Source organism: Tursiops truncatus, chromosome 6 (genome assembly GCF_011762595.2).
Source record: "Tursiops truncatus isolate mTurTru1 chromosome 6, mTurTru1.mat.Y, whole genome shotgun sequence".
Lineage (NCBI taxonomy): Eukaryota > Metazoa > Chordata > Mammalia > Artiodactyla > Delphinidae > Tursiops > Tursiops truncatus.
Window position 1 is genome coordinate 48,150,998 of NC_047039.1, and position 19,785 is coordinate 48,170,782.

The 19,785-nt window shown below is 40.1% G+C and overlaps 1 protein-coding gene across 2 annotated transcripts in view; it reads right to left on the bottom strand.

Moving 5' to 3' along the window:
• The window catches only part of ADAMTSL1 (ADAMTS like 1), a 469,150-nt gene that overhangs the window by 318,122 nt on the left and 131,243 nt on the right, over positions 1–19,785 (bottom strand). For both annotated transcript variants that reach the window (XM_033858059.2, XM_033858057.2), the window contains exon 5: positions 2,718–2,844. In XM_033858059.2, coding sequence (XP_033713950.1) covers positions 2,718–2,844 — 127 coding nt within the window. The remainder of the gene's footprint in view (positions 1–2,717; positions 2,845–19,785) is intronic.

Below are 19,785 nucleotides of genomic sequence, written 5' to 3' on the forward strand. Positions count from 1 at the left end.
TCTCCTTTTCCTCGGGCACTTTCCACCACAGTCTTTCTCCACTCTCCTATTTTTTCTTTGTTCCCACGAGGCTTGATAACATAAGGGAAAAACTTGAACGTAAGTTCAGAAGAAAATGAGTTCAATGTGGGGAGTATGAATATAAGGACTTTGCAAAGCGCATGTGGCTGGCTTCTAGTGCTTTTTGGCGGAGAGCAGGGGAGAGAGCTGGCAGAACTCCTCCAGGCCTGCACGGGTGGAAAGCTGCTCACCTGGCTCATACACTGGGCCCCGCAGAGCAGCCTAATCTTTCCTGCCTGTGGGTCACCTCACAGTCTGTAAATGCAGGGTGGAAGGTTCTTCTGGGGGTGGAGAAAACATAAGTGAGGCATCCTGTTCAGCATCTGCTATAGATTGTGGTGAGATGCGTGCATATGCTGGGCTTTACTGATATAAATCATTTTGTCATGAGGCATCGTCAGTGCTAAGGTAAATGAATCAATCGCCTTGTGTCATTACGGATCATCATCGGGTTGTGTATTATGTAATCTACCCACTGTTGGTTTGAATAGAGCACTTTTCATTGAGGTATCTATCTGCAGACCTAGAGACTGACTTATGGCTCTCAGTTTGCTTTAGTTTCTTCTTTCAGAGCTTCTCCGCCTTTGTTCCAGTGATTCAGGCCCCAAAGGACCCAGATCACCCTTTAAACAGGAGGGTAAGAGGAATATCTATCTGAGCAGAGTGTTTGGGCTTTTCTATGAGGACAGCAAGGCAGGGGACGTGAGAGGGAATAAACGAAGGAATCTCACCATGAAAACACGCCCCAATGAGCTGCCATACAGCAGTCACTGCACGAATGCCAGTCATCTCTTTTTGTGCCTAACAGAAGTCCCTAGATTCCTAGATAATGAACACTGACTCAATTATGTGGCACAAATGATTAGAATGACCTCGACTCTTCAGTATTCCTTAAAGAGCTCTATAAAAGTGACCTTTCGTTTTTATTGTTTTAAATAAATATTATAGGGCTTTAATAGATTCTACACTGAAAAAAAATCACATAGTGACCTTTTAAATGTAACTTTTTTTCCCCCAAATATCCTGCCATGACTTCAGAGATTTACAGAAGAATTATGCCTCTATCCTCCTCTAGTTTTCATCTTCTAAATTGTTTAATTTTTCATCTAATAGGGAAAGCTACCAATGCATAACCACAGGAAAAAAAAAAAAAATCTCACCTGAATGTACTACATCAATGTCTAACTTACCTCACCCTTCATCATTCTCTCTGCTCGGGTTTTTTTTTTTTCGCTTTTCTTCAGAATAACATTTTTTACTGCCTGCAGGCGTGGTAGAATGGGGAGAGTTCCCTACGCTAGCAGCTCCGATGTTTCACGTGTTTAAATGTTCCTAGTCTTTCTTCCTGCCTCCTCTTCTTCCCCAGAGCTTCATCCATTTGGCGAGCTGCCTTTTCCTGACTACTCAGAATGTTCTCCAGCAAACAGTGTCTTTTCTTCTTGACCTACAAGTCCATTTAAAGCCATAAATCCCCCATATGTTGAGTGTTTTCCTCCAGCTAGTCAACAAGTAAAGAGGACAATACCACAGTCAATAAAGACATTCATTCTCATTTCCCAAGCCAGGGTAGACATGTTCAAAGAGGTCCTCATTAAGGACCTATAGGAGCATTCTGGATAAAGGCAAAATTGAGATATTATGCCAAACAAGGTCAAATTATTCTAAAAAAATGCACGGCCTTGACTACAAGGGTTGTTTTATTTCTATCTGCATTTGCTGCAGCGCCTAGAACAGTGATTGTCACAGAGAAGCGTGGATGGTAAAATGGTCTGGATTCCCGGGTGACTCTGTTGTTGGGTCAGGTATCCTGAGAACATATACCATCTACCCTAGCAGAACCCAGCTGGGTAGATATTTGAAGTACCTTGCCTAATCCATGTAACTGCTTTACAAATATCCCGCCACGGAAACAGTCCGCGGGGTTTGGGACAGTCCAGAGGAACAAATAAGTGCTTAAGCTCTGGAATCAGACTCTGGGCTGACGTCTTGGCTCTGACATAGTTGTATAACTCTGAGCAAGCCACATAATCTGTCTAAGCCTCAGTTATCTCACTCATAACATGGGGATAAACAGTACCTTGCTATAAGGTTGTTATAAGGATTAAATGAGATGATCACGTAAAGTTCCCGGCATGTACACGTATAGCAGGCACACATTTATTCAGCTGCTATAGAGAGATTAGGGCACAACAGTCAATACATGGCTTCACGTAATCACTGCCCAACATTAATTCTGGAGAAACCTGTGATCAGCACCGACCAAAGGTCACCTTGTAAACGAAGACCACGTGATTTCACCGTGGTAGGAGAGCATTCGTTCTCATCTTCCCTCTCTCTGCTATTCCACCAGACTACGTATCAGTTAGGGGTCGGGACGCAGTTTGTCCTCACACTGGGCGGCAAAGCTCATGCTTGCACACAGAGTGTATCTAGATCCAAGTCTAGTTCCCTCCTCATGTGCCTCAAAAGCAAAGGTTTCTTCCTTGGGGTTGCAGCAGGTGACCTGACTTGTCTCACCCAAACTAATCCACAAAACAGGAACATAAATCTCTTCCCACAGTATTTTCAGATTTGTCTTCATTTTGATGGAGGTGTTATTCCCTAGTTGCAAGCCAGGGAGAAGGCCCAGAAATTGCCCCATCTCTGGAGTGTCTTACGTTTGGTTGCAGAGAGCTGGGATTTATACTGCCCTCGGACCAGCCTGCAGGTGGACCCATCTCCGTTGCAGACGCCACAGTTATCTTCCTTGATGGTGCTTCCCAGCTGGTGATCGCAGCCAACGATCTAAGAAGAAAGAGAGATGTGTAATTCAACCAGGTGCCTACTGATATGGGGGGATCCATGGTGAGCTCCATCAGCACCAAATCATCCTCCTATCATCCTTCAGAAGGCTAAGACATGCTTTCCATGACAGGGACTGAATTAAGCTGGAATTTGAATCAGGCTAAGAAGGAAAAAATGTAGCGTGGATAAAGACATTTTCATAGTCCAAATATAGGGAAATATACAAAGAGAAAGAAAGATGGGAGGGAGGGGGGAAGGAGGAGAAGGTGAGGGAGGGAGGAAGATCCTGAACTATTAACATAATGGAACCTTAATTCAAAAATAATTCCCAATGTCAATAATTATGCTTCACCCAAATCACAAAAAATACAAGTGTGAGATAACTGTAGCAGGAAAAATTTTATGAATAATCTCTATGTTCTATATGTTCCTTAGAATGTAAGATGCATAAGGGTGGGGTTTTGTATTTTGGATTCATTGATGTATTCCAAGCAACTAGAACAGTGCTTGGAAAATGGTAGGACTTCAACAAATATTTGCTGGGACTTCCCTGGTGGTCCAATGGTTAAGACTCTGTGCTTCCCCTGCAGGGGGCATGGGTTGCATCCCTGGTCCAGGAAATAAGATCCCACATGCCATGCAGCACAGCCCAATTAGCCAACAGACAAAAACAAGGTTAGCGTGCATGTGTGTGGTGGAAGAGAGGATTGACACAGAGGGCAGCAGAGATAGCCAACAGTGAGTGCCTGCTACTGACTGGCCCTGTCCTGTACCAGGCACAAGACACACATCTCATTCATTCTCAAGACAATCATGGAGGTCACGAAGCTTGCCAAGGGCACTTAGCTAATAAGTAGCCGAGTTCTAAATACATCTAACAAAACATTTGTGCTTCATCCAAATCGGGCTTAACAAAATCACAAGCCTTCATCAATTATGTGGGCAAACTCATTTGTATTCCTAATCTTTTCTTTCCAACGTTCAAGTTAAAAAAAAATGCAAATCCAAACTAAATCAGGTTGTACCTCTTTAGTTCTAGTGAAATCTAATATCAAAAGACTTATTCTACTCTCAAACTACTTCAAGTACTGTCTTTGACAAAATAAAATGAGACGTGTAGTGACATTTGAAGGGGCTTATCTTCACAATGTCCCCACAATCCATCCTGTCTTTCAAAAGGTTGTTAACATGAACTCTCTCTGAGGCTGGATTTTCATTTTTTGCAACCTTCAACTAATAATTGCAAACACATGTTTAGGCAAAAGTATGAAAAATACAACTGTTTACTATTGTGTTATGTATGTGCTATATTTTAAAAATGTGGTAACATGTACCTCTCCCCTAAAAGCACACAGGCATCTTTAAAAATACATAACAAAACAACAACTCTTTCAGCAGCTGTACTTGTTTTAAAATGTAAAGATGTCAGGAAAACACAGTGCCCAAATCTTAAGTGGAGAGTGAAGGGGGGTTGGTTCCACCTCTGGGCATTCACTGTGGTCAAGCTGCAATCGGTCTCAATATGTTCAGAAGTTACAGTGAGGCCACTTCAGAATTCATGTCAGCTTTGTCCATGCAGAGCCCAGCATGTGCTGGCTTCTTTGATGTCCTTCTCTATAACTGCAGTGAAATTATTTTCAAAATTCTTATCTGTAGATGAACCCACACATGAGCTGAGCAACTCTGCATTCATTCTTATATTCCAAGCACAGTGTGAAATGCAGTGATTGAATCCAACCATGACTGAAGTCCTGTTATGAGCCAGGCACTCTTCTAGGAGCAATCCAGTGGTGAGTTCTAGTACATATGGGTCCACCCTCATGGGACTTAGAGTCCAGTGGTGGAGGCAGATATTACTCAAATCATCACACACATGCAGAATGATAATTAGATGAAAGCTGTAAAACACAGATACGGGGTACTCTGTGAGCTTAAAGTATGGGTAGATCTGTTTAGAAGGGTCACAGAAGATTTTCCTGAAGAGGAGTCTTTTGAGCTGAATTCTGAATAAGGAGTCAGACTTAACTAGATGAAAGGGAGGTGTTGCCGTGAGGCTTACTGCATCTTTTAGTCATGCCTAGATACTAGCTAATTAGAAAGTATGCAAAAACCAAAGCTGGCAAAAAAAAAAAAAAAAAAAAAAATCAGACTGGATTTGCCAACAAAAGCAAAAATAAACAAGGGGGGTGGGTTACGTCAAACTAAAATCTTTATGTACAGCAAAGGAGACAAAGAAACAAAATGAAAAGACCACCGACTGAGTGGGAGGAAATACTTGTAAATCATATATTCGATAAGGGGTTACTATTCAAAATATATTGATATAAAGAACTCATACAACTCAAGAGAAAATAAACCAAACAACCCAATTAAAAAGTGGGCAGAGGACCTGAACAGACATTTTTCCAAAGAAGACATCCAGAGGCCAACAGACACATAAAAAGATGCTCAGCAACATTAATTATCAGGGAACTGCATATCAAAAGCACAATGAGATATCACCTCACACCTGTCAGAATGACTATTATCAAAAACACAACAAATAACAAGTGTTCATGAGGTTGTGGTGAAAAGGGAACCCTCCCACACTGTTGGTGGGAATGTAAATTGGTGCAGCCCCTATGGAAAACAGTATGAAGGTTCCTCAAAAAATTAAAAATAGAACTATCATATGAACCAGCAATTTCATTTCTGAGTATTTGTCCAAAAGAAACAAAATCACTATCTTGAAAGGATATCTGCACCCCTATTTTCATCACAGCATTACTTACAGTAGTCAAGACATAGAAAAAAATCTAAGGGTCAGTTGACAGATGAATGGATAATCTCTATCTATCTATCTACCTACCTACCTACCTATCTGAAAAAGAAGAAAATCCTGCTATTTGCAACAATATGGACGGACCTTGAGGGCATTATGCCAAGTGAAATAAGTCAGACAAAGACAAATATCATACAACCTCATGTATATGTGGTATCCAAAAACAAACAAACAACACATAGATACAGAGAACAGATTGGTGGTTGCCAGAAGTGGAGGTTGAGGGGGGTGAAATGGGTGAAAGTGGTCAAAAGGTACAAACTTCCAGGTACAAAATAAGTAAATCATGGTGATGTAATGTACAGCATGGTGACTATAATTAATTAATATAATTAATTAATAATTAATTATTATATGCATTGTACATTTGAAAGTTGCTAAGAAAGTCAATCTTAAAATTTCTCATCACAAGAAAAAAAGATCTGTAACTATGTGTGGTGACGGATATTAACTTGACTTATTGTGGTGATCATTTTACAATATATACAAATATAAAATCATTATTTTGTACACCTAAAACTAATACAATGTCAATTTTATCTCAATAAAAAGATATCAGAAGACTAAAGCATCTGATTGCCTTAGTAGGGTTGAATCCTTTGAGAAAATATGGCAATCTTAACTTAGGCAGTATTCAAAGAATCATTGACTCTACTGTTCTTGTTTGGTGTTGAAGAGAGATGACCTTAATCTTATGAGATACTCAGCTGTGTGGAAGGGCAGTGGGCATGGGAACTCATACTCTCAGGTATCTCAAACCTGAGTAGGTTTACTCCTAAAATTAAAGAAAGTTCAAGTTTTTCAAAGGATTTAACTTTCTCTGGAAAAATTTTAATGGACTCTGATATCGCTAAAGGAGCCAGAAAGGAGATAATCATGAAAATCTCTCTCTAATCCTAAAGATTTCCTTTGGTTCCAAAGCCATTTTAAGAAAAGAATAATCCAGCTTCATAGATCCAAAGTAACAGTCATATTAGGAATAGCTAACTAGAAGGTGACATACTTTAGGGCTAACTTGGCCAGACCACCAACTTAGTGTTCCCAGTGTGGGTTTATGGACCCTAGGATATGAACCAAGTCAGTTTTAACTGGGCTTTGTTTAACTTCAGAATTGAAAAGACAAACATCTCCCTGACACAACAGATATTTTTTCTTTCTGTATCAATTCCCTTTTAAAATGCCAAAATATTTTAACTCAATTATTTTTAAGATGTGGAATATTTTATCATCAGATAAAATGTTCTTATTTTGGTCCAAGTGGAAAATTATTTGCAGTTATATCAGGAAAATCATTGTGGACATGTCTCAACCTGTTGAACTTGAAAAACTATTCATTAAAAATCAGTTAAACTATCACTTAAAGAGTTATCATTAACAATAGAGAAAAAATAAAAAGAAATACAGAAATGGCTTAGTTGGCAGGTGCAATGCCAGACTCCTCTGTGCCTTTACACATGATATTATTTCTGCCTGGAGTGCTCTTTCCCAATTCTTTATTTGGCAAACTCCTATTCATCCTTCAAATTCCAAATTAAGTGTCTCCTCAAAAAAGCCTTTTTCAGATTCCAGAATTATGTACTTTAATGGTCAATACTTCCTCAGCCTTTTGTTCATAATTCCATGTAGCAGAGAGTACTAATTGTCACCTAAAACCCATCTATCCTATTTTTCTCAGTAACAGAACTCCAATTTTATTTAGTATTCTCATTGGCTATGTCACCAAGTTGTAATTAGTGAAATAAAAGTGGGAGAGTTATGTGGGACTTCTGGGAAGGCTGCTTACAAGAAGCTGACTTAGTTGGGGAGGGTCCCTTTTGCCTGCCAGCCTTCTGTTGGCTCCAGTGGCTTTCTTAAAAAATGAGATAGTCTTGAGAATGGAAGGATGGCTGAGCAGAGAGAGAGAAAGAGCCTGGTTCTGGAACCCCACTTGGACTGGTTACATCTTGACTCTTTTTTGGTTTTTTTTTTTTTTTTTTTGGTGAGAGAGTAACTCCTTTATGTGCTTAAGCCAATATTATTTTGGGGTTTCTTTTATATATAATCAATTCAAACAGCTGTATAATTTATACTGAGTTTAATCTATTAACATGTCTGTCTCCACAGCAGATCATGGGCTATTTGAGAGTCCCTGTTTTATTACTTTCTATTTTGCTGGTTAGCACAACGTCTGGCATTTGTGATGCACAATGAATGTTGGTGAATCACTGAAACACATAGCACCAAACATAATGGTTTGCTAATAATTCCAGTGTAGGTTACAGATAGGCAACCTTAGACTGCCGTCACTGATGACATACACGTGTACAGAAATGTATATATATGTGTGTATGTGTGTTTGCATGTACCTGTGTACACAGAGAAACAGATGTACTATAAATGACAACTAGAAGCCAAACCTAAACCTCTGTCCCGGTACATGAACAAGAATTACTATAAAGGGCTAGTATTTTTAAGACACCCATGTGCACCTATGCTCATTATTCTAATGGATTTTTGTTTTTTAATTTATTTTTGCCTGTGTTGGGTCTTCGTTGCTGTGTGAGGGCTTTCTCTAGTTGCGGCGAGCAGGGGCCACTCTTCATCTAGGTGCGCGGGCCTCTCACTATCGTGGCCTCTCTTGTTGTGGAGCATAGGCTCCAGACGCGCAGGCTCAGTAGTTGTGGCTCACGGGCCTAGTTGCTCCGTGGCATGTGGGATCTTCCCAGACCAGGGCTCGAACCCGTGTACCCTGCATTGGCAGGCAGATTCTCAACCACTGCACCACCAGGGAAGCCCACCTATGCTCATTATTAATGAAATGTTATGGAAGGCAATGTTCAGGTCACTGAGTTCCCAGAACCACGCCGTTCCGGACAAAACATTAAAGCAAGATAATGACCACTCATAACCTTGTCAACTGCATGGAATTTTTTGTAAAGAGTGGAAAACTAACTGAGTATTTTGGCCTAATGCAGCTTATTAATATTCTGCTACTAGGTGTCAGCTTGGTGGTCTAACTTCTTCCCCATCCAAAATGACTGCACAGTTTTTTTTTTAAAAAAAGAGACAAAATGTTTGCCCCAGGTGATATAAAAGGTGAGAAGCTCCAAGATGTTTTTCTTGTTTAGACATCGTCGTCAACTTTTGCTTTTGTGTCTTGAACGTACGCTTTTTGTATACACAGACGTATACATGCATACAGACAGGCAGTTCTTTGTCTCCTGAGGGGAGCACACACACTTAACGCTGTTGATTTTTCTTCATTGCTTCTCAGGATTTACTAAAGAGGGGGCAGGCGAAACCCTCCCTCAACAAAAAACTAGAACTATAACATCCAGTCCAAGTTGGCTCACAGACTTTGAGCATGTCATGCAGATTTTAGGCATCAGGCCTACAGTATGTGCTGATAGGGGTTTCTTTCTTCACCTCACATAGCTGATAGCAAGTGAACAAGCAGAACACAAGACTGAAATTCTCTAGACACTGAAATATGTATAATAAAATGTCTGCACCAGGAGCCACAGGAGAAAGAAAGATCACTGGATGGATAATTTGGAGAATGTAAATAAACACAGTCCACAAGCAGATACCATGCCTCAGAATGACATGCTTAGATGGGTTCACGCTGGCCACGTTTCAAATGGTTTCCCGTAAGGACCTCAACTTCTAGCATCAAATACTGAGCCAGTGATGTCAAGCTTTTCTTGATCCAACACCATGAGGTAAGAAATTTTTAAATCCCTTTATTTTCAGCACTGGGCAAGACAAATACGGAAAATGAAACTGCAAATCTGATCACAGCTGCTCTTATTTATAATTATTTAATTCAGATAGAACTTCATGGGGGAAGACTGTGCACAGTTCCCAACTTTTTACACACATTATAACTCATTTACTATCTACGTTAATAGGGAAACAGTAGAGCTCCAACCTTATTTTTAAAAGATTTAGACATTGATTTGTTTATGCTTTACCTTTTTATAAAATGATTTATAGCATATACACATGATAAAACACAATAAAACTTTTAAAAAACAAAAGAGAAAATGGGGCAAAGAGGAAAAATAAGGGTCAAAAAGGTGAGTTACAGCCAGAAACGAGAATTACATAAATGCACATTGTTAAGTCCTATACATTTTCTAGATAGGGGTCACAGATCTGGACGTGAGCTTCCTAGAAAAGCGGAAAACATAAGCAGTGACAAGGGTCACAGCATCTACTAGATCTTTTAGATAATGTGTAGGATAATGTGTTCCTTACAGTGGACACTCAATAAATATTTATGTAATGAATTAATGACAAACTGGTTCAGGAGAATCGTAATTACTCAAAGTACTGAAATCCTAGATAAGTATCTTCTGTGAGTTTTCTGAAAGACAATGCCATGCAACAATGTCTTAAGAACATCTGAGCAAATAAATCCAAGAAGTTTCAAAGAACTGGCTTTTCAACAACCACTGATGAATCCTAATGGTCAGGGAACATTTAGTAAAACCAAACCTTAAGAAACCAAAACAAATCATCCAGGTACAGAGCACTGTGATGGTCTGACTTAATCTAAGGATAGACTTTCCAGCATTCAGAGCTGAGCTGGCACAAATACGGCACACGCGCAGCTATCTTTCCTACCAGGACCCACAGTGGACATTGCCACCCAACTGTAGCACTATTTGCCACTGAGATTTTTTTTTTTTCCCCCGTATGCGGGCCTCTCACTGTTGCGGCCTCTCCCGTTGCGGACCACAGGCTCCAGACACACAGACCCAGTGGCCACGGCTCACGGGCCCAGCCGCTCTGCGGCATGCGGGATCCTCCCAGACCGGGGCACGAACCCGTGTCCCCTGCATCGGCAGGCGGACTCTCAACCACTGCGCCACCAGGGAAGCCCCGCCACTGAGATTTTATGTGGCCACAGAACCTCTACAATCTTGTGATCTAGAAGCCAAATTCATTAGACTATGGCTGTCTTGCAGGGAGACTAAACTAATTTACTACTCCAGAGTCAGAGAAACGAACTGGCTATCTTCTAGACAATTCTCCACAAATATTTCTCTGAAGATGCATGTTTTCTGAAGATATGAATGATTTCAAGTACAGATTATAACACGAGGTTCAGGGAAGATAAACGACTTCCCCAAGGTCACATGGCTGGTAACTAACAAAACCAAAATTCCAACTTGGAATTCCTGACTATAAGTTGTAGTAGGATGCCTATGAACCATGGAAAGACACACGAGTCAATATTTAATATGGCAGTGGTGATAAGAAGGTTGAATAATGTTATCAAGATCACCACCTCCAGGGCCAGACTTACGCACAGGGGTGAATAGGTGGCTTCAAATGTAATGTGACTTGGAAGCATATTTAGGAAGTAAATGGGAAGGTACCACTTCTCATCTATACTTGTGCTCCACATCTCTCCGATTCGAGAAAACAGGATCTCTGGTCATTCATAAAGATGCTAGTAGTGGCCCATGCGCTATGTTTAATATTTCCAAAAGCCTAATGAAAATATCTTTACCTGCCATAAAACCACATAAGGTCCTCCAAACCTCAATCAGCTCATTATACAAATAAACTAAATCCTGATCTTTATTGTACTTATTTTAAAATTGTACTCAGGTCTTTAAGGCCCAAAATGAGAAAACAAATTATTGCTTAATACATGCAGTGTTTTGAGTTGATGGAAACTTACAAAACACAAGGCCCATATGAAAAAAAATAAATAAAGGGCTCCTTTGTGTTAAAAAGTTGGGAACTTGGGCTTCCCTGGTGGCGCAGTGGTTGAGAGTCCGCCTGCCGATGCAGGGGACACGGGTTCGTGCCCTGGTCCGGGACGATCCCACATGCCGCGTAGCGGCTGGGCCCGTGAGCCATGGCCGCTGAGCCTGTGCATCTGGAGCCTGTGCTCCGCAATGGGAGAGGCCACAGCAGTGAGAGGCCCGCATACCGCAAAAAAAAAAAAAAAAAAAAGTTGGGAACCGTTGCTGTGGTCCTTTGTTTGTTGTCCGAATGCCCTTGGGAGGAGTAACACATGAAGCTGTGGATTACGCTTAAATCAAACCAAATCCACTGAGCATAAGGCATTACGCTGGCTGTTATGGTGCTGCGGGGAGTACACATAAATAATAGGCATGGTCCCAATCTAGGGTGAATGGCTTTAATCAGATCATTTCCTCAGAAGAGGAGAGAACAGAAAGGGAGTAAGATCAATAAGACTAAAGGTCATAGGGGTATGGAGGAGGAGAGAGACAGAAGGGAAAGCCTAGAGAAGGGAAAGAAAACTATATGCTTGCTAGACTTAGGTATAATATATATAGTCTCACTTAGTTCATTTTTTAAAAATTGAGATATAATTGACAGTAACATTATATTCATTTCGGATAACAATGATTTGTTATTTGTGTATATTGCAAAATGATCTCCCCAAGTCTAGTTAACATCATTTAATTCTTCTAGTAGCCCTGAAAATTAACTAACTTTATGTTTATTTTACAAAAATAAAACTGGACTCAAAGATTCAACAATTTGCCCAAGATCACATTAGTAGGAATTGGTGTTGCCACAGTTGAATCAATGAGTGATCCCTCTATTCTATGATGTGTGTTTCTCTTAGGGGTTAGAAGGGCAGTGGAGAGACAGGAAGAAGGAGAATGAAGATGTTTCTTTCAGCCATACCTTGTTGCCAAAAGGTAACAAGGGCATTTGAACAACAAACAATGGACTACACCAACAGTTCCCAACTTTTTAACACAAAGGGGTCCTTTATTATTATTTTTTTCATATGGGCCTACCTTAACCTACCGCTATAAGAACTAAGACTAAGCACAAGGCAAAAAGTACAATCTTTTGCATCCAGTAGCTTTGAAAGTATATCTTTAATGGGCAGGATTTCCTTTTCGAGGGAGCAACTGAATTGATTAAAAAAATTAGTTGCTTTTGTTCAGGAGCCAGACACACATGCCACGGGGAAATACTGGTAAATACACACAGGTTATTAGGCTAAACGGATGAGGTGTAGCTCTCCTACACTCTAATACACCACAATCTGGAAAAAGTTTATGTGAAGGCATTAACTCCTCCAGGCAAAGATTTTCGAAAGGGAAACTCCTCGTATGTGGCACTCTCCTCTGGGGTTTACCACTCACTGGTAGGACTTCTCAGTTTCCTTCTAGACTCATGAGAGTCCTTACAATGGCCCACAAGGTCCTGTATCAACATACAGATGGCCAATAGGTACATGAAAAGATGCTCATCATCACTAATTATTAGAGAAGTGCAAATCAAAACTGCAATGAGGTATCACCTCACACCAGTCAGAAAGGCCATCATTAAAAAGTCTACAAACAATTAATGCTGGAGAAGGTGTGGAGAAAAGGGAATTCTCTTACATGGTTGGTGAGAATGTAAATTGGTCCAGCCACTATGGGAAACAGTATGGAGGTTCCTCAAAAAACTGAAAATAGAGTTACCATAAAATCCAGCAGTCCCACTCCTGAGCATATACCCAGACAAAACCCTAATTCAAAAAGATACATGTACCCCACTGTTCATAGCAGCACTATTTACAATAGCCAGGACATGGAAACAATGTAAATGTCCATCGAGAGATGAATGGATAAAGAAGATGTGGTACATATATACAACGGAATATTACTCAGCCATAAAAAAGAATGCAATAATGCCATTTGCATGGATGGACCTAGAGATTATCATACTAAGCAAAGTAAGTCAGAAAAAGCCAAATACCATACGATATCACTTATATGTGGAATATAAAATAGGACACAAATGAACCTATCTACGAAACAGAAACAGACTCACAGACATAGAGAACAGACTTGTGGTTGCCAAGGGGGAGGTTGAGTGTGGGAGGGAAGGATTGAGTGTTTGGGATTTGCTGATGCAGACTGGTATATACAGGATGGATAAACAACAAGGTCCTACTGTATAGTACAGGGAACTGTATTCAAAATCCTGTGATAAACCACAATGGAAAGGAATATGAAAAAGAATATATATATATATATGCATACCTGAATCACTTTGCTTTACAGCAGAAGTTAACACAACATTGTACGTCAGCTATACTTCAATTAAAAAACAAAAGGTCTTCTCTGACCTCATCTCTCTCTGGCTCTCTCCCTTTGCTGTTCTTCAAACATTCCAAGCACTTTCTCTCTTAGGACAGCACTGGTTGTTGCCTCTGACTGGAACACCTTAGACACCTCTAGAGCAGTTGTCTTGCCATCTTTAAGTCTTTACCGGAAACCCTCACCTTCTCAATAATGTCTACCCTGACCAGACTATTTAAACCTGTGTCCCTCTCCTGACCCAGGTTCTCTTACCCTGTCCCATCTTTTCTATTTATTCTATGGCACTTATTTTATAATACAATATAATTTATTTATTTATAATAAGTTTCTTATTTTCTATCTCCTACTAGAACGTAACACCACAAGGTCACAGTGTCTAATGATATAATGAGCAACTAATAAAAGTTTATTGAATGAATGAATTCAGTATATAGGTAAGGCCACAGGTGACAGGCATAGATTGTGGGTTTCAAAGAATTTTCCTCCTTGTCTTATCCTAGAACATAATAACGGCTTCCATCACTTATATTCTCTGCCGCTAGTTTCCAAAGACCAAAAACAGCTCTCTGTCAAAAAGAAAAAGATCTCTACAGATGTATCATTTTGTAGCACTGTAATCTGAGAATTTACTTCCACTTGTCACTCTGCCTGCTGTGTCTCTAGTCTTCATCCACTACTCCAGAATGGCTTTGAGCTGAGAATGCTTATTATTTTTGAGTGTCTTCCTCTGACCTCTTTTCCACTAGGCATGGTGCTCAGGGCTTCACGCCCTCTCTCTAACACCAACTCTGGACCCGGAAGCTCACTTTATACTTGATCTCCTGAGTGTCTGATTCTTGGCTCTTCCTGAGGGATGTGAGCTTGCACAGACCCTGGCCTGACTCTTGCCATTACTCTGTGTGAGCTCAAGCCCTCTGGCTGGTTGTCTGGCTGGACCAGAGCCACTGTCCTACTCTACCTACAACCCACCCGCCCCCACCTCCAGCAAAGTGTCAGGGCATCAACCTCCTCTGCGGTTAAAGGCTAAAGGAGGACCTGTTTTCATTGGAATGAGATTTTGGCCAGGTGTTCTTTTAAAGGGAGCCAGTTCTACCTTCTTCATTGTTTGAGGTAGAGAGATTTTCCTGGGCTCCTAAGAGCTTGCTTATCCTCTAGAGCAGTTCTGTGGTACTTATCTCTTTATATTATAAAGTAAATGGAAGAAAGGGGGCTGTCGATGTTGGGGGTATGAGACAGCTGATAGGAAGGGCAGTGAATTGATTAGATTGCAAACAGTTTTAAGAGTTTTTGCTGTATTGCCTTTCTTGTGATAAAGAATCGAATCCATCTAATGACTGGATAAACACCCTAAAAGGGAAAAGAGAATGACTAACTCTTATTTCTAATATTTATTCAATCTTCCAGGTGCTACCGGACTGATTTTACATTTCTCCTTTCTTATTTATTTTGAGGTCTGGGCCGAATTCTTCTGCAAATTTATGGTTAAAAGCATTTGGATTTTTTTTGGCATGTTGTCTTTATTTTTTAATTGAAGTATAATTGATTTATAATGTTGTGTTAGTTTCAGGTGTACAGCAAAGTGATTCAGTTTATATATATATATATATATATATATATATATATATATATATTTTCTTTTTCAGATTCTTTTCCCTTATAGGTTATTACAAAATATTAAGTATATTTCCTTGTGCTATACAGTGGCATATTGTTTTTAGTTAAATGTGTCTAGTAGTCTTCAGCAGAAATCCCAAGAATTAACCTAGTATAGACCTTTGTGCATACAGACACTGGAATTCATTCTCAGCATACGGTCAGAGGACTTTTCTTTAGCAGGCTGTCTTCTCTCTCCCCAGCTTCCAAAATTAGGGTGTCTGGAGAATGCGAAACAAAATTATACAAAGGCCTGACCTCTGACCTTGCTTCTGTCTAGAAGACTGTGAAGTACCCAAGAGGGAAAGTGTTGAATTTGGCCTCACTTCACATGGCATTAACTGTAATTCTTTGTGAACTGTGGTGACATCATGGGATACTTTGACATCACTACTCAGCCTCCCTTCTGCTGCTGGGCACACAGTGCAGAGATTTTGTTCCAACACAAGAACGCTTTGTTGAGAAGAAAGGATAGCAGCTGGTCTTCTGCCCTGGTACAAATGTGGATCTTACTGGAATGTTCCTGTTCAGCAAGTCACCACAAAGTAGCCATTCTGCTCTGATGACTAGAACTCACACACATAGCTCTGGAAATTTTAATGGAAATTTACCTCTATGGAGTTCAAAATTCCACCTAGGACCATAACTCAGCAAAATTCTGCATACAATAAAGCTCTCATTTATATGTCTGGATATGTTACCTGAAGTCCATATTCCAAAAGCAGTAGCATGCTGGCTATATGTGTGTGTCAAGGCTGGAGGTATAGAAAAAGGAATAGTAAGGAGGGATGTATCTGTCTCCCCAAATAGTTCTCCTCCATTATAATTTCTCAAGTGTCTCAGATCCCCAGTCAGGAGGGCTTGTGCCATTCCTTGGTTCTCAAGTCAATTCCTGGTTACTTCCCCAAACATATTACTTTATACTAATTTGAAGCTTTTGGACTATTAGTCTTCTTCAAAGTCAGTCAAAGGTATTCTCAAATGATATATTTATTTCCTTTTCTTTTCCTGGGCTCTCTACTGCCATTTCTGTCTCAGGTAAAGCCTCAGAAAATTGAGCAAAACAGAGTTTATGCAAAAATATCACCTGTAAAATAACTCCACACTTCTGTCCCATGTGGCCCTAATGCTTACATAAGGCAGAAAAGTTTCAGATCAGCTTGAGAAACTAAAGGTTATTAATCTAAGATTATTCTCAGAGGAGTAAGTCCTAGCCCAAAACATTTGGGTGGGATAGTAAACTTCTTTTATTGAAAAAATGTGTATAATTTTTTAATTCTGTCAGAACAAACAGAGCCGTTGCAATACTCAGTTCTACCATGAGCCTTCCAGTTGGACAAAGTATTTTTTTCCCTCTGGAACATTCCACTTAAGGCCAACCAGACCATACTGTCGCATCTTAGCCTTTTATCCACGCTTTCACTTCCCTGGCCATTTCTTACCCTGGAACATCATTATTTAAACCAAGAATCTACATGTTGTACAGCCCTAAACCATGAAAAAGGCAGCATGACCTTGGTGGGGGGGAACAAATGACTCAACCTGGATGTGACGATTTATTACCAACTGCTTGTAAACATCACATGTTTTCGGTGTGTGATTCAGTTCTCTCCTGAGGATAATCAGATCTATTTTATATTGTTGTAACAATTTGAAGTGATACCTTATATAAAAAGAGGCCAAGCACATAACCACTCTGACCATATATCCTGGAATTCCTGAAAAAATTCTATTTCCAAATCTGTCTTATAGTCCTCGTGATTATCAGACCATGTGTCCTAGTCACTTTGGGGGGATACATGGTCATTATGCAAATAGGAGGTATTTGCTGCTCTGTGTGAAAATGTGTGTAAAGCTGTAAAGGGCGACTTAGTGTCTTGAGCACCCGCAGTCTTGTCTCACAGCTCTAGGCACAGGGTCAAGTTTGCAAAAGCTCAGGTCCACGGCAGTGCCTCTGGATTTGACAACAGCACATTTGAAGGAAGGTCACAACCCTTATCCTGTACGGAAATAGACTCTCCTTTATCAGGCAGAACAGATGGAGCTTCACTGGAGAATGTTTTTTTTTTTTCCTTTTTAACTTTCCTCTACCCTGGTGAAGTAGCGAATGAAGAAGCAGCAAGCCAGGGAAATGATCTCTGGGAGTTTTAAGGATTCTATTAGCAATGAACAAAACCTCTCGGGAACTGCTGTGGGGTAGCAAATCATCTCCGCAGCCCACTCAAATGAGAGGGGAATGCTTAGAATTCTTAAAGTATCCTTCCTTAGATCTCTATTCTAGACCACTAATCTGGAGTTAATTCAGGGCCACTTTCAACTGTGTATAAGCGAGTAACAATCATTAAATGTAAATGTCAGTACAAAATAGAGATTTCCCAAAGTCATTCTTCTAAAATCTGAAGTCTTAGGGAAAGATAGATTTTCAGGGGCTGGAGAAATAGCGCAGTCCCGTTTTCTCCATGGGAGCCTGCACGCACATGGATGTGTTGCTATGACAGCTGAAATTAATGAAAGAAAGTGAGTACTCAGCAAACCCATCTTGGCACAGGGAATATTCAAAATCTATTTGTTTTAAAGAGGAAGAAACCTGGAATCTGAAAGTGCAAGCCAAAAACAAATCAGTTAAATTTTTTTTAAAAAAGGAAAAGTAGTCTTCCTGAAACTGGGAATTTGAATTGCTTATTAATCAAAATTAGCAATAAACCAATCAGACAGCAGTCACAACGTCCTACAAGAAAAGAGGACTGACTGATTTTTAATGGGCCAAAAAATTTCCTGAGCCAGAAGGAAGGTTAGCTGCTGGATTGGGCTGGAAGAAGGCTGACAATGATCAATGCTGGCCATGCTTTCAAGCTCTAGACTTGTGGGTTTAGGATAAGCAGTAACATTTTGCTGAATCACTGCAATACTGACAATGGCAAAATGAACTGCTGCTTCTTTCATTTTACACAAAAACAAATTCACTTAAAGGCCCCAAGATGAAAAAAAAAAAAGACTGCATACATTTTTCCCATTCAGAAAGATTAAGAAAATTCCACTAGCCACCCACTCACATACAGAAAAATGAATTCGGCTTCTTTCCTAATTGCAGGCCTAGTTTAGAAAACTGGCTGAAACCTACAAATTTCAAATCTGACAGAATTCAACACTCAGCAGATGTCTAATTCAAAACTAAAATTAAATTCACATTGCAATCTAGAAATACTTTAAAATTCAGGTTTGTATAATAGTTATAATCAGTTTTTTTCAGTAGTTTTAAAAAACTACCTAAAAAAGTTAACACAGAAAGCTTATATATATGCTATCTTCTAATTTTCCTAAAGGTCCCCAAAGGAGCTGCCTCAGTGCCCTCACCTTACTGCTTCCTGGTGGACCATGGGCAAAGAAGAGAAGAAAATTTGTGGGTCATGCAACAATCATACTTTGGCTATACTAAACCAAGTAATAGTTCCACTCCATGTACTGTGTATAAGGCATGTTATTTGAGATAATTGGTTTATATTTTAAAAATATGCAATATGTCTTTATCAATACATCTATGTGAATCCAAACAGAAAAATCCCCCAATTCTGCAAGTCTGGGTCTCTCAAACACCACATTTGTTAGAAAAACATGATTTAACCGCTGATTTTAAGGTTTTCAAGTGTTATTTCAAATGGATTTTTTGCATGGTTTTGACCTAGTCTGCATGTCATTTTTCTACATTAAAATTCCACTATTTAAAGTCGAACTATTTTCTGTAAGTGCAGGTGTGTTACAAGGAATCACTTACTGGGATATATATCAAAGAGTAGATGAAAACATTTGTTAGTATCAGCATGAGGATTTTTTTGTTTTGTTTTGTGGTACGCGGGCCTCTCACTGTTGTGGCCTCTCCCGTTGTGGAGCACAGGCTCCGGACGCGCAGGCTCAGCGGCCATGGCTCACGGGCCCAGCCGCTCCGCGGCATGTGGGATCTTCCCGGACTGGGGCACAAACGCGTGTCCCCTGCATCGGCAGGTGGACTCTTAACCACTGCGCCACCAGGGAAGCCCCAGCATGAGGATTTTTATGAATACAGTGCTCCCCAGAACACCTGGGCATTGAGTTCTCAGATGATTTCCAACCTTGAGTTTTGAATTCTTTCTTATGAATGTGTCAAGAGCAAGGACACATGGGTTTTTCTGAGATGACAGCGATTGTGTCAGTGAGGTATGGTCTTCCCGGCTGAAGCCCACAAGGCCTCCTTTTCTGTGGCTAGTGAGTGGCAGCTGCATCTGAGTTGGCAGGAAGGTAGAAAATAAATACCATCAGCCACCATTATTCTGAAGAGCGAGAGATGAGGTAATTGCAGACTGTGGTAATGGATAATTCCTACTTATCAAATCTGATGTCAGGAAGACACAACAATAA